General features: G+C 37.5%; 1 protein-coding gene across 12 annotated transcripts in view; it reads right to left on the reverse strand.

Moving 5' to 3' along the window:
- Positions 1-15,771, reverse strand: part of PLEKHA5 (pleckstrin homology domain containing A5) — a 242,278-nt gene that overhangs the window by 198,633 nt on the left and 27,874 nt on the right. Inside the window, exon 4 of one of the 12 annotated variants that reach the window (XM_045073137.1) lies at positions 10,720-11,198. The exons of the other annotated variants lie outside the window; for them this stretch is intronic. Within the exon in view, the coding sequence (XP_044929072.1) occupies positions 11,183-11,198 (16 nt within the window). The 3' untranslated portion in view covers positions 10,720-11,182. Of the gene's footprint in view, positions 1-10,719; positions 11,199-15,771 lie in introns of those variants that run through there. 12 annotated transcript variants of the gene reach the window in all.

The following is a 15,771-nucleotide window of genomic DNA, read 5'->3' on the forward strand; positions in this document are numbered from 1 at the left end:
AATTAACTGTACCATATTTTTAGACTGCATATTTCACTGCAGTAAAATACTGCATATTTCACTGCAGCAAAATATGGAATTATTAATGACCACAAAGAACCCTTGCTACCATGGATCCTAGCTAAGATAATCGCAGTTATCCAATGACAGAAAAGGGCCATCTCAAAGAGTTGTGTCATTTTCCCCAACAGTATTTAGCTTCCCTGCAGAAGGAAGCTGATCCAGGGTTGCAATTTTTCTGTGGGTCTGTAGCAAAATGGAAAAAAATATGAGGAAATCAAGATCTGTGGAGTTGAGAACACCAAAGAAACATGTAGTAGACTTTATTAGTTGGGAAGGCTCACCATCTCACATTGTCCTGACACTTAGAGCTGAGTCCCTCAGAACATGTGTTATTAAGCTGAAGCAAGAGAAACTGCATTTTCTCTGAGACAAAAAACAGTCCAACTAGCAAATTAATGTGATTCAGTCTACTACAGATGGCTCTCTCCTCCCATCCATCGAGCAAATCAGATTTTCTCTCTCTGGGGAATTTGATAATTGTATGACAATGTGGTCACAGCTGTGTCACCCTGAGGAAAGCCCTCTAGAGAGGGTTCAGAAGCTCCCAATGCTCAAGGCCCTAGATTCTTGCTCTGTGTAAAATTTAGCTGTGCAACAATTCCTTCAGGACTGAAAGCTCCCCTAGAATCCTTTCAATAACGAAGTAACTTCTTCTGATCAAGTTTCACTTAGTTTCTGTTTTTGCAACCAAAGGAATCTTAGCAAACCTGGTGCGCCTGGGAGGTTAGATGGGTGGTTCCACTGGGCCCTGAGTTACCTGGCCAACACCTAACATGCTCCAAAACCAGAGCATGATTGCAGACTAAGCAGAGTACATTAAGCAAGCTAGAAAGGTTTCCTTTTACTTTTTTCAGAAGACTTACAGTTGCTGCGCACATACAGACTTGCTCAAGGCATATTATATAAACCGAGAGAGAAAATTATGTTAATAAAATGTCTATCAGTGTTCAAAGGACTTTGGTTATTTTCAATAGGAACTTTAATAGTCACACATGTTAAATGAATTAAAATGATATAAAGTATTCATTAAAAAAAAAAGTACCCAAACTTATAATCTTAATTCTCACTAAAAAGAATCGGTATTGGCTTCAACCAGCACTTATCTGGGCAAGTATGCTGACCTCCCCCTGAGGCAGTAAGAGAGGGCACAGAAAACACAGGACATAAGAATCAAATGGAGCTCCATGTAAATCAGGGGCTGGGACCAGCTAGGAATAGGGAGAGGATTTTTCAAATATGAAAGTATATCACAGTTTCTGAGCCAATAAAAAGGACTTACTTCGCCTTCTCCATGATACACAATGTTTAATGCTTAGTGATGCCACCTTTTGTTTGAAGCAATGTGGCCCTCTCTGCTTCAAATGGCCCAGAGAACTGATACTTTCTACTGTACTCCAACCTAATCACTAATTATTAAGGATATTTTATATCTATTAAGAATTAATATATAAAGATTATATAATATATATAAAATAATAATAATATATATTAAAAATTTTATATATATCCACACAATCCTATATATCGAACATAACAACAACAAATAATGCTATTGGGACAACTAGCCAACAATCTGACAAAAAAGTAAGATAGGTTTTATATGTAAAGCCACTGCTTGGTGGACTAGAAATGTAAACACCAAGAATAGAAACATAAGCCTAGAGAAGGCAATATAGCTATTTTTATAATCTAAGGGCAACTCCAAGTATGACACCAAATGTTGAAATCAAAAAAGAGGAAAAGGCTGATCGATTTCACTACAACAAAACAAAAACGTCTTCGGAAATTTAAAAAAAAATAAAAAAAGAATATCAAAATATATATGGACAACTTGCTTACAAACAATAAAAAACGATTAAAATACCAAACAAAAATGGACACTAAAGGCAATTAATCTGGAGGCCAGAACAGGACTGTGTATCAAAACCTTAAAAATGGGCTTACATTTTGACCCATCAAATTCTATTTTTAATAATTTTACCCTACAAAACTGAATTCTCTTTTCAAGTATATTCACTTCAGCATTATTAATGATAGCCAAAAACCTGTAAGAAACAAAACCACCAACATCAGCATGTTAAATCATAATTCATCCCATCTGTTTGAAGAAGTAATGTACTGCTATTAAGAACAAAAAGAGATGGATATTCACTGACATGAAAAGATAGTCACCATGTACTAGGACGGTGGGAGAAAAAACCCCAACAGATTACAAAAGAGCAGAACTAATGTGTACAATGAGGCATACTGACTATCAAAGTGTGTTCTTCCTGGGCACAGAAGTCTATAGTTCCACCTCCCATCCTTGCTCCTAACACACCCACACTCTGGTGTGCCTTGTGACTGATGCGTACTCTGCAACAGAATGTAAGCAGAAGTATAGCCTTGGAGCTACATGCTGCAGATGTCAGGCACAACTCTGGCCTGAGGTCCTGAGAGAAGGCAGAAAGAGTGGTACGAGGCCCCCAACCAGACCCCAACCTGGAAAATGGACCCTGGACTGTTGTGTGTGAGTGAAAAATAAATTCTCCTGTGCTTGTGCCATTACACCGTGGGCCTGTGTTCAGCAGTGTAACCTCTTCACAGAGTAGAAAAGCAGCCGTTTCCCTTCTGAATGAAATCTATATGCACACATAGATATTTTTAAAGGCCTGGAAAGACATACACCCAAACTTACCTTTATGATACTTAACCCTACTGTTGCACGCAGCTGTCCATTATTCTTCCTGCTATACAATATAATATTGTATTATTTCATTAAGTGAATTATGCCACTACTTGTTTACCTACTAAGGACGGGCACTTGGGTAGTAACTAGTTTTTTGCTATTATTATATACCTATTCCACGAAATGTCTTGTATATGTCTCTTGGTGAACATATATTCAAATTCCCGTTGGGTATTTACTTAAGAGAGGAATTACTGAGTCATAGGATATGCATGTGTTCAGCCTCAAAAAGTCGTAGCAAACAGCATGACCGAGTGATGGCAGCAACCTGCACTCCCACCAGCACTACGGGAGAGTTCTAGTTGCCCATCAACACTTTTGTATTTTCTTATTGTCTCCTTTATGGTGGTAGTACCATATACACTTTTAATTATTCTCAACATAAAACACTTTATTATCTAAAATTGAGCTTAATTATAGTATACCTCAATGAAACAATGTGATTTCAAAACTATATATAAAATGCATTCTTACTCATTTATATGATGTTTAGAAAACACTAGAAGAAAATAGGTTGCCACTCTAAAACGAATTAATTACAGACACTGGAAGCGACCTTCCTCGACTTAAAGAGAGCTATTCTCCTGAAACCTGTAACTCCCTTGGACGCACTGCAGGGGCTCTGAAGTCAGAGTGCTTGGGCTGAGGTCCTGCTTCTGTGACTTATTATGAAGTGTGAGCTTGGGCTCTAACCTCTCTAACCTGCCACCTCTGACCTCTGCCCACTTAGAGGAATGGTTTTGAGAGCTTGGATTCTGGAAATAAACTACCTGAGTTCATACCTGCTCTGCAACTTCATAAATCTCTCTGGGCCTCATTCTCATCTCTAAGTAGAGAACACAGAAGTTCCCACACCTCAAGAGACAGGATGAGAAATAAATAGAGGTATGTATACGAACACTCAGAACAGTCTCTGACACGCATGTATTTGCTATTGCCACCGCTGCTGCTACTGTCACAACTGCCACGACCACCCGAAGTCTCACATCTAACAGACAAAATGTAAGAAACCAACAACCTTATCAGAAGGCACAACTCAGACTTCAATTCACCCTAGCTGATTCTCTGAGACTAACAGGTCATCACCTGAGACCAAGTGGCCACAGAGCTAGAGGTCTCAAGTAAACTTCGCTTTCACTTACCTGCTAGTAGACTTTGGGTCCTTCTGCAAGGCAGATGGAGGGATAAGCTTCCACCACGCAAATCCCAAATACAAAGCATAAAGATGGTGAAATATGGGCACCACTGTATAACTGAAAACTCATTAAAATGACATTTACAACAGCCTAATGAATTTTCCTACACCTATTCAGGCCTCTCTAATTTCTTCTCAAAGGATGAGGTTTTTGAAAATGAAATGTGATCTCAAAACACTGCTGCTCTAAGAATAAACACAAAGATCTTGAACACGGCCTTCACGGTCCTGCTTGGAATGAACCTGTAATCTACTTCCCCTACCTCATTTTGCTTTAGACTTCTCTGTCTACACACTACAGATACACAGACCTTCCTTGAGTCCTGCAAGCCCACCATGCTTCCTCTCTCCGTGGGGCTTTCTCACAATGTTTCTTTATGCGGGCAGTGACCTGCCTTTCCCTCTCTACCTAGGTAATTCCCACTTATCCTGTGGATCTCAATTTAGTCAACTCACCTACAGACTAGTCTTATGAAACTGTGCATCTCTCTTCACTAACCTTATCACAGCTGTAATTCACAGTGACTTGTCTAACAACTGATTTAGCCCATCTCCCTCATTAAAATGACGTCTGTGTTTGCTCAACCACAGTAACCCCAGTGAAAGACATACCACCTATTGCAAAGTACAGACTGAATAAACAGTTTTTGGTTGACTGAATGAATAAAATGAATGGAAGAAATGGAATAAAAAACTGTAGAGTAACAGATCAAACCAATAGGGAAAAGATAGGATTTTAAAACCTACTAAGTATCAGTAAACTAAGAACCACAAAAAAATTATCTCAACATCAAGACTGAATCCATCCAGTAGCCATGTTTCCAAAGCAAAAGATGCCTAAGATTTGAAGAATCTTACATAAACATGAGGCCGACACCAAAATCAAAACTTCTTTCTGCACAGTTTCCTAAATCAAATAAGGTACTGCATCTGTTGCCACTTTCATCCATTTTCTAAGTAAGCTACATTCAGTCCATCCCTTTTGAAAGACACATTCTTTTTAGCTCTCCCTGGTTCCCAGAAGAATCTAAGATCAAATTATTGTTCCAAGGTTACCCTGAAGAATGCTTTCATCACTGATCTATATGCAAAGTATGGATTGCAAAGTGGGAAACAATCCTAAACAGATCTAACAACTGGGTGAGCAACGAGGTGGGAAAGGTGGGGTTGGGTGTGTGAAGAGTACCATCTCACTAATGAATATAGAGAGTAGGTATTATCTGCCTGTATGAATATATGCTAGCAAGTTCTTTTACTTTTTATTTTTTGGTAGTAGAAAGGTAATACACAGAAGAGAAATTTTAAAGTCATGGCTTATTTGAGAAATCTGTTAATTACATTTAAGTACAGTATAAGGTAGAATGCACATTAACAGACAAGAGTCACAGAGAGGGGGGGGCGCCTGCGTGTCTCAGTTGGTTAAGCGACTGCCTTTGGCTCAGGTCATGATCCTGGAGTTCTGGACTGAGTCCCAGATCGGGCTCCCTGTTCGGCAGGGAGTCTGCTTCTTCCACTGACCTCTCTCCCTCAAATAAATAAATAAATAAAACAAAACAAAACCAAAAAAAAGAGTCACACAGTGACAAATCAAAGGTCAAATGGTACACAAAATTAGAAAAGACTAAATTTATGTAAATTTGTCATTACTATTTCCAAAAAGAACCAAAGGGAAAAAAAGGAAACGCACAGGTTTTAGGTTTTTTTTTTTTTGAAGTTCAGTTTATCATTATGTACATTCATAACAGCTTTCAACATGAAAGCCTGATACTTACCTATTAAAATTGCAGAGGCTACAGAAATCATGATCTGGTACTTCTTCTAGACAGCTAACAGCCCTTGTATAAGCAGAGAGTCAAGCTCCTAGATCGCAGCCATTAGTCAGCAGAGGTATGAAAGGACAAATGTTGGGGCACCTAGGTGGCTCACTGGGTTAAGTCTCTGCCTTTGGCCCAGTCATGATCTCGGGGTCCTAGGATCGAGCCCTTCATCGGGCTCTCTGCTCAGCAGGGAGCCTGCTTCCCCCTCTCTCTCTGCCTACTTGTGATCTCTCTCTCTGTCAAATAAATAAATGAAATCTTTTTTAAAAAAGAGAGAAAGAAAGAAAGAAAGGAAGGAAGGACAAATGTGAAAGGTGGCACACCATTTTAGGGGTGATAATAACATATGAAAACAGAGTACAAACACAGTGATCCTACCCAGGAAAAGACAGCAAGACACTCAAATAAAAAAGTGAAGCAAAAGCAGAGATAATGATGTAACACCATGTTATCTTTTGCCATCTGGGTACAAGACATTTAGTACCATAGTGTGTTTGTACAACTGCAATAGGTTTCAATGAGGTCAATAACACAAGGAAAAAGCTAGATAAAATTAAGTGTTAAATTTAGGTTAAACTTTCTTCAACCCTGCTCTAATTTGGGATTTTTTTTCTTTTATGTTTTAGCATTAGAAGAGAACTGTTACTATTTTTCTTTTTTTTTTTTTGAGCCCACACATACTTTATTTTAGAAAAAAGAACATTAGGAGAGACTGCATAGTGTTGCATTGAGAATAAAGACTTTGGAGCCAGACCCCAACTCTACCACTTACCATCTGTGGGACCTTCAGGCACTCAATGATCCCTTTATGCCTCAGTTTTCTTCTATAAACTATCAAAAATAATCATATTTACTTTGTAATTATAAGGATTAAGTGAATTAATGTAATTTATAAAAGTAAAAAAAGACCTGAAACACAGTATGCCTTATAAGAGTATCTGTCAAATAACTATTTTAATTAGGTTAAGCAGATTTCTAAAATCCCATGTCATAAAACACATGAAAAAGTATGTATTTTAAGAGACCTCTCATACTTTCTCAATAAATCTATTAAAAGTTGTCCATCTTCTACTTTGATTCGACTTAAAAGGAATGGCAACAAGAATGCTATCACTAATCACTTATCACTTAGTGAGTACTTACTTTGTGCTATAGTACATACTTCGTTACCGAGCCCTTACACAACAGTCCATAAATTAGATAATATCCTCATTTGACATTGAGGAAAGATTCAGAAAGGTTCAATAACTTGCCCAAAGACATAGCTAGTCACGATAAAGCTAGAAGTGAAATCCAAGTCTTTCTGACCCCCAAAGTCTGTCTTCTTAATCACAAAGCGTCTTGTTTCTAAAAATAGCTTTCCTAACTACTGAATTCAGTGGTCCTTCTTTTTCCCCACAGTGGTCTTTCAATACTTAGCTTAGACATGAGTAGACTTTAAAAAGACTCTTCCAACAACCAACTCACCAACTGAAATATCATTGCACCAGGAAGTATCACAACACTAAGTTGGACATCCTGGGTACAGTAAGTTCAGAATATTATTTCTGAAAAGGGTGGAAAGGAATTCTTTTATTTACTTTTCTATTTTATTTTAGAAATAGAGGAAGGAGTGAGATGCTGAGACTCAGGATGTGGACATCAGGGTCCACGTGCAATGAAGCTTAGACATAAGTAGACTTTAAAAAGACTCTTCCAACAACAAACTCACCAACTGAAATATCATTGCACCAGAAGTATCACAACACTAAGTTGGACATCCTGGGTACAGTAAGTTCAGAATATTATTTCTGTAAAGGGTGGTAAGGAATTCTTTTATTTACTTTTCTCTTTTATTTTAGAAATAGGGGAAGGAGTGAGATGCTGAGACTCAGGATGTGGACATCAGGGTCCATGTGCAGTGAAGCTCTAATCTCCCGAAGCCTGTGGAACCTCGAGGCCTGCTCCTCCTTACAGAAAGCCAGGTCTGCCCACACCCCCTTGCTTTAAGATGATGACTCCTCTGTCTTGCAGGATAAGCAGGAGCTCCTAACTGGCTTCATTTAGAGAAATGAGGAGAAGCTTTTTGCCCTGGCTACATACTAATTTAGCTGTTGTCATTAAAAACAAGAAACTGGGAGTTAAAGTGAATAATATCTGAATCACATTTATGTTCAAACAGGCCATTCGTGAAAGTAAAATGTGCAAATAATTATAACAGGGACATTAAATGTAATTGCCAATATTTCATTCCTTTTTAAAGGAAGTAAGGAAGAGGTAGGAGGAGCAATGCAAAAGACAATAAGATTCTGGTATCCAAGGCGCAAACAAACTCTAGTACTTTGGTGAACAATGGGGCAGCCATGTTTGGAGAAGCACCCTGGTTAACCATTTGTTCAGGATGAAATCACATTTCTTAGTTACATCTAATTTCCCAAGTCTGTAAACTCGTCTAGCACATGCATACATGTACCAATGTTGTACTTTTCTAGGATTCTACCTCAGTGCCTCCAAAGTCAGCCTTCAGTAAATCTTTGCTACTGAAAAGTTATTAAATCTTTCACACTTCTACATATTTTACAAATTGAAACCACAGTTAAATAATGATACTTGGGACAATACTAAGTACTTTCCCTTTTGTGAACCCTCTTTAACATGGCTCACAGTGTAAATATGATATAACCACACCCTTTAGAGTGGTTTGTATGTTTGAATAGTTTGACCAAAACATACAGAAATTTTAGAGGATAAAAGACATCAGTAGCCACTAGGTGTAGGAACTTCCCCAAAGTGGATCCTGCAGAGAATCTGCCCAGTCTTGGTTACAGCACAGGCTAAACAGGAATTACAGGTTTCTGGTTTGAACTCTTTTCTTTACTCTATACTTCAAACCTCATCCCTGAATATCCAAGATTCTATCGCTACCAATTTAACACTGATTAAGGATGTGGGTGAACTAAATATTGTCCAAAGATCTATAAAAATGATGTCTAGGATGCTGACAATAAAAGGTTCTTAATCAGAAATAAGATTTTTCTGATCTAAGATTTACTCTAAGAATTGAAAGGAAACTAGGATTTCACAAAGAAGAAATGGGGCACTCATATCTTCAGGTTATACGTAAAACAGCCAATGTTTGGAGAGCATCAGACATGGGTCAAAATGCATGCACGTAAACCTGACCTAAATGTAGGTCAGATACAGACTAAGTTTCTTACAAAGCACCTTACATAATCCTAATTAAGAAAACCAAACCTATGTGATACTTCTTAGAAGATGTACAACCAATCCATCCATCTGTGGGAATATCATCTTCACCCCAACAAGAGAAAAATCTTCACCAATTCCAAAAGTGTAACCTTTTAAAGTGTTTTATACAATCTGAATGGGTGTGTCCCAAAGACTGGAGTCTTCGGGAGGACAGCGCAGGGTGCTGTGGGTTGGGTTTTTTGCGGGGGGGGGGGGGAGTAGGATGAGGGGGGATGGTTGGTCGTTATTTTTGAGGACAAAAACAGAGGGAAAAATTGGGGGGCGGCTGCAGTAGGGTGAGAGGAGCATGTGTTTACTTGGGAGTACTTCAATTTCTCTGACACCCACATGTAAAAACAGAAAAATGGGTTTGATGGTAGAGAGGAAGATGGCTGGAGGAGGTATCACCAGTGGCTAGGGATTAATGTGAGAACAAGATCACTCAAGGAGAGTGACTGTATCAAAGACACATGCAGGATGCGAACAACAGAGGCCACCAGTATCTACTGTCCAGTTCTGACAGATTTAGTTGTGTTGGCCACACCTCACACCCTTTGAATTTCATGATTTACTTTTCATTACCAACACCAAAACTAATAATGATAACATCTCATATTTGTAAGGCGCTTTGCAGTTTAAAAGTGTTTACTTTCAATTATCTCATTCATTACTCCTGACAACAGCCCTCTGAGGTAGACAGGTTAGTTAACTGGCATCAATTTGTACAGAGGGAAGCTGAGAGGCAGGGAGATTAAATGACTTGTCCCTAGCTCAATTTAATGTTCATTTAGTTATCTTTGTTCTGTAAAGTTGCTGAACTTCATTAAAAGCAAAGACAACCTCCCCCTGTATAGAAAATAGGCTCCCTTTGCTTTTATTTTTATAAAGCCAACTCAACTGCTGATTTCATTTACATCTTATTTTGCACTGTGCTTTATCATTTCACATGTCTTTCTAAAAAGGCACAAGTTAAACCCTAACCATAAATAAGAGAAATATCTAAAATCAAACATAGTATGTAAAAAAAGTACCTAGATTGGTGCCTGTTACCAAAATGTGAGCTGTAGCTCACATTTCTAAGGCTTTCCCTGCATTCTCATGGACAGGTATAATTTATTTCATTAGAGGGACTATAATTTTTATTTTATTTTTTAAAAAATATTTTATGTATTTGTCAGAGACAGAGCGAGCAGAGGCAGGCAGAGCGGCAGGCAAAGGCGGGGAGAGAAGCAGGCTCCCTGCCGAGCAAGGACCTCAATGCAGAACCCGATCCCAGGGGATCATAACCTGAGCCGAAGGCAGCGGCCTAACTGACTGAGCCACCCAGGCATAGAGGGACTATAATTTTTAGATGAAGGCGGCCTTTGCTTTATTCTGTCCATATAAATAGTATCCTAGAGAATCGGATGGGGGAATACAGGGACCTGGGGACGGGATTCAGAAATTCATGAAGTTAGATGGGAGAGAAATTACCCTCTATCTTCACTGATCTCTCACTGAAATTTAGCATTTCCTTCAATTACAAATGCAAACAAACCCTACTTACATGAGCAACACCTCTCATTTTTTTTTTAAAGATTTTTATTTATTTGACAGAGAGAGATCATAAGTAGGCAGAGCAGCAGGCAGAGAGAGAGAGGGGGAAGCAGGCTCCCTGCTGAGTGAGCAGAGAGCCTTACGCAGGGGCTAGATCCCAGGACCCTGAGATCATGACCTGAGATGAAGGCAGAGGCTTAACCTGCTAAGCCAACCGAGTGCTCCAACACTTCTTATTTTTATTACCAACAGAATTCAGATATTTTCTATCATATTACAGTCACTGAAGATACCCTGAAAGATCATTTATATATATTTTACCGCTTCAAAAAATTTAGTCTCACTTCTAGGCTTTATGTGTTAATAAAGAAGCAGATTTTACAATATCAAAAATGGTTTTAAAATATCACCTATTTCAGTTTAATTGGCCTGCTTTGCAACCATAAATATGTGTGTGCATGCATAACATAAGTAAATAAGGTTAAGAACTCCTGCTTCAAAGGATAGTTAAGACCCTGCAGAACTTCCCTCCTGGTGCTCTACTTCAAGAGGTGTCCTCGTTTCCTCTTCCCCAGTTCTATGGTCCTTACCCACCTCTGTCCATCCTGCCTGGCTTCAAATACAAGGAACTCTGAAAGAGTGAAAGGTTTGTAAAGGGTATAACAGTAAAATGTATGGCTAATTCTGTATTTCTTTTCTTCTCTCTCCTCAAATATGGGCATGATGGTTATTATTTATATCCATAGCCTCTAATTCGATTTTCTCTCCTGAACTCTGAAATGGCCTTGTTGCTCTTGGCTCCCCTAAACCTTACCACCCAACGTCAGTGATATAAGTGTGGGGTCGTCTGGGTGCCCCTATGAAACAGCCGTTTAATATCCAAAGACCTAAAACCTTTATGGTTACAAAACGGATGGGACATGATCTACCAAAAAAAAAAGAGAAAACAGCCAGGATAGGGTGGAGATGACTGTGGAAGGAAGGTGGACTGTAGAAAGAGTCTTCATTTTTCATCTTCTAGCAACTGGAAGGAAAGAAGGAATGAATACGGAAAACACTTACACATACATTCACACACCCGTAGAAACCACCACATGGGCTGTGAAATTGCTTTTGCGGAAAGCAGAAGTGAGACTGTGTCCCTACTGGAAGTGGGCCAGGAAGAAAAGATACGCCGATTGAGTTGAGAGAACAATGAAGAAAAAGAAGACACGGTGGTTAGTTCTCAGTAGAAGAATCAGCCAAGCACCTCAGTCAAGACCAGGAAGTGCCAAACAGGAAGCCCAGGTCTGTACGTTGATGGAGCTCTTCTCCCCAGCTTCCATGTGCCCAGAACAAACTTCTGACAGAGAAGCCAGAGCCAGCCATGAGAGCTGTCTGAAGAAGCTAAGAAGACAGGTTTCCATCACATTTGCTTAAAAAGTGAGGGGGAAAGCAAAAAAGAATATCTGCAAGATTACAATGGAGGGATGCATCTGTCCAAAGAAATACTGCAAATGAATTAAAGTTTTCCCATACTATCAGTACTACACATCATGAGTTGGCGAGTTTGAGGACACATTTACCTCCACAATATTGTTTCTATGGGAAAACGTACCAAAAGGTACAAACAATGACTTTTTCCCCTAAGATTTTATTTATTTGATAGAAGAGAGCAAGAAAGCACAAGCAGGAAGCAGCAGAGGGAGAGAGCAGCAGGCACTTTGCGGAGCAGAGAGCTCGATTCAGAGACCCTGAGATTATGATCTGAGCCAATGGCAGATTCTTAACTGACTTAAGCCACCCAGGAACTCCCTACACAAATGATTTCTATAAAGTCTGAGCATACCTCATGACCGAGAGCTACTTTTATTAATTATCCTCCAAGGTACCAGACAAATGACAAATGTAACATAAAATGAAAAAGTTTAAGAAATGATGAAAACATCTGAGACAGTAGTAAACATCTTTAAAAAGAGAGAGAGAGATACTTTGATATTCTGTACAAATTTTCGTTGATTATTAAATTATTTAAAATTTAAATTATTAAAAGCCAGGATACATGTAGCCTAAGTCAAGCTTGAATTCAGTGTATTAACTTAAAATACAAACAAATGGTTATTTTTCTGTGCTACTCCCCTATAAAGACATTCTTCAATGAAATGCCTTCTTTTCCTTTTTCATGAACAAAACACATTCTCAATTAACCAGAAAATCAATATAAGGAATAGTATTTGCAGGATATAATAAAATGCTATTCTTTTAAAAGATAAACCAAAGTTGTATAGTTGTAACACAGAGAAAAATAAAGCTAGAATTTTCCTATCTCTGATTTATTAGTAAAAATCAGTTTACAAAAAATATTTTGTTCAATTAATTTTGCAATTAATGTTCAAATAAGAATATTGAAAACTAGGTGTAGTAATAGCCTACTGTTCCTTGAAAATACTGGGATAGGGGCACCTGGGTGGCTCAGTGGGTTAAAGCCTCTGCCTTTGGCTCAGGTCATGATCTCAGGGTCCTGGAATCGAGCCCCACATCAGGCTCTCTGCTCAGCAGGGACCCTGTTCCTCCTCTTTCTCTGCCTGCCTCTCTGACTACTTGTGATCTCTGTCTGTCATATAAATAAATAAAATCTTAAAAAAAAAACAATTGGGATGAAGTAACACATCAAGATTATAAGTAGTTGAAGAAAATGAAAAAGCCTATTGCATTTTTCCAAAGTAATTATGAATGTTGACCCTTCCATACTTATTAAATTATAACTTATCTAATTATACAGTCTAGTTTTTACTTCCCCTATAATTTCAAGTATTAGTTATTACTACCTTGCTAATATATAATACTTGGAATGAAATTTCTATCTGAATTTGTTCATAAGGCCCCATTCTTACTAGACGAAATGTTCTAGTGCCTCATCCTTTACCTAAAGTCACAAAGCGATCTGACATGGAATATATTAATATCCTAAAACTGAATGACCGGGGGTGCCTGGGTGCCTCAGTGGGTTAAGCTGCTGCCTTCAGCTCAGGTCATGATCCCGGGTTCTTGGGATTGAGCCCCACATCAGGCTCTCTGCTCAGTGGGAAACCTGTTTCCCTCTCTCTGCCTTTCTCTCTGCCTACTTGTGATCTCTTTCTGTCAAAAAAAATAAGTAAAATCTTTAAAAAAAACAAAAACCAAAAACCTGAATGGCCATACTAGAAATTGCAGAGAGAGACTTGCTATCAATTTTGGTTACTTTAAATATTAAAACATTACAGAAAAAAATTGTCTTCAAGGCAGTAAGTTAAAGAGATGAATTATGTCCAGCAATTTCATGTTTAAAGAAAAATCAATTTTACCCACAAATAACCTATTTTCTTTGTCTACTTGTTTCACAAGAAAACATTTTCCCCAGAAATGTTCAGTGTAACACTCTAATGTGAAAGAAGGATTAAAATTAAGTATAAACCCATTTCTATGAAAGAATAATGCAGTAAACTAGGGTCACCATTTTAAAAAAACCAAACAAAAAGCTGACAGGTAAAAAACAGTAGAGCTTGACTAACACACAGTAGGAACTCAGTAATTTGTTGAATAAAGGATGTTTATGTTATGTTATGTTATGTTAATTTGTTGAAAGGATGTTTAATGTTGAGAACTTTCTAGTAGGAATAAAATGAAAGTTGGAATAGCAACTTGTTCCTTTCAAATTACTTAAGTTCTGTACTAAAGAAAAATGTAATTCCATTTCATATTAAAACTTGTATTTCGACATAAATACAAAGCAATTGCTAAAGCAATAAACCTAACTGTGAACTTCCTGCATTTTCCCCAAAATGATTGCATCATAGTACAATTGCTTTTCAAAAGTTAAATGATTTCTGACTCACATTAGATGACTAATAAGCTTTTTTTTTTTTGGCCATTCACTTAAATGAGTATGTGCAAATCTATATTATGGGAACAAAAGTAAGACTACTTTTTGGCTCCAGAAAAATCTACTTATTCTGTTTAGAAAAACGATATCTAATTTGAATAATTGAGATTATATTTCTTTCTTTTGCCCCAAAGGAAAGAACATTCTCAGTTCCGTTTTAAAGCTGGCACCCACATACTCAATCTTGGTTAATTTCCAAAAGCACATATGTTATAGTAAATCCTCTTCTCTCAATGCCAGAAAGTTTTGCTCCTAGAAATTGTATTACTGGCATATTCTCAACATATCAGTATCTCAATAACTGCTAATCCTGAAGAAGCAAGAGCAGTCAGCATCCTTTGGAAAGTGAAAGGCTCCATTTTAAATCTACAAAAGGTTCAACTATTACTTTGAGCAAGATCCTACCTGCAAAATCTAAGAGTTCAAAATAGTTTTCAAATCTTGGGTGCACATGAGAATCATTAAGTGAGATGGGGTACTTACTGACTCTGCTTTAATAGGTAGCTAACTATTAAACCTATTAGCTCTTCGTACATAAAGGATGTTCTTACAAATGAGGAAACACTTCAGTCTTTAGAAAGACACAAAAACATCTTTTAGCCAATGCAGATGAAAGTTTTCTGACATTTTCCCAGTAAAAACAAAGACCTAGAAAAACCAGGAGTCAAAATGAGTTGTGAATTTGCTTTTATCTTGCTTTAAAAATAGAGGTAAAGCTGAAAAGTAAAGAAAATATTCCATAAAAATATTTAAGTTTTCCTACTCTCTTTTAAAGGGAGTATTCTGAACATTTCTAATATAAAATATTAACATATTCCTGCTAAGAAGGGACCTGAACTTCTAAAAACTTAAATATTTAAAAAACAAAAACAAAAACAAAGAACCTGAGTGTCAGACATTTCCTAAGACCAGGGTTTCTACAAAAATCCTTTGATTTAAATGAAAAACAAAAGCCTTACTGCTTTCTTTCATAAATGTAAGCTATTTTTAATACTATTTTTATTATCAATTTAATTTAGTATTTGAGTAGCAAAAAAATTACTTTCTAGAGCAGTATTAAGATTATAAAGCTTTTGTGTTCCCTGTCTCCCCTCCTCAAGTTAAAGTTTACCCCTCCTCAAGTTAAAGTTTAAGACACCTTACTATGAAGTGTCAAGTTTAAAATTCATACTCATTGGCCAAGAAATTCTACAACTAGGAACTTAGCTAAAGAAAATGCTTTAAGGAATTTAGGTTCAAGGATTTTTTATAGAGTTAAATTAATACAAAGGATTAGAAAAACCAACCGCTGAAAATAAGAAAC

Source organism: Mustela putorius, unplaced genomic scaffold (assembly GCF_011764305.1).
Source record: "Mustela putorius furo isolate JIRA1106 unplaced genomic scaffold, ASM1176430v1.1 tig00537227_pilon_pilon_pilon, whole genome shotgun sequence".
NCBI lineage: Eukaryota > Metazoa > Chordata > Mammalia > Carnivora > Mustelidae > Mustela > Mustela putorius.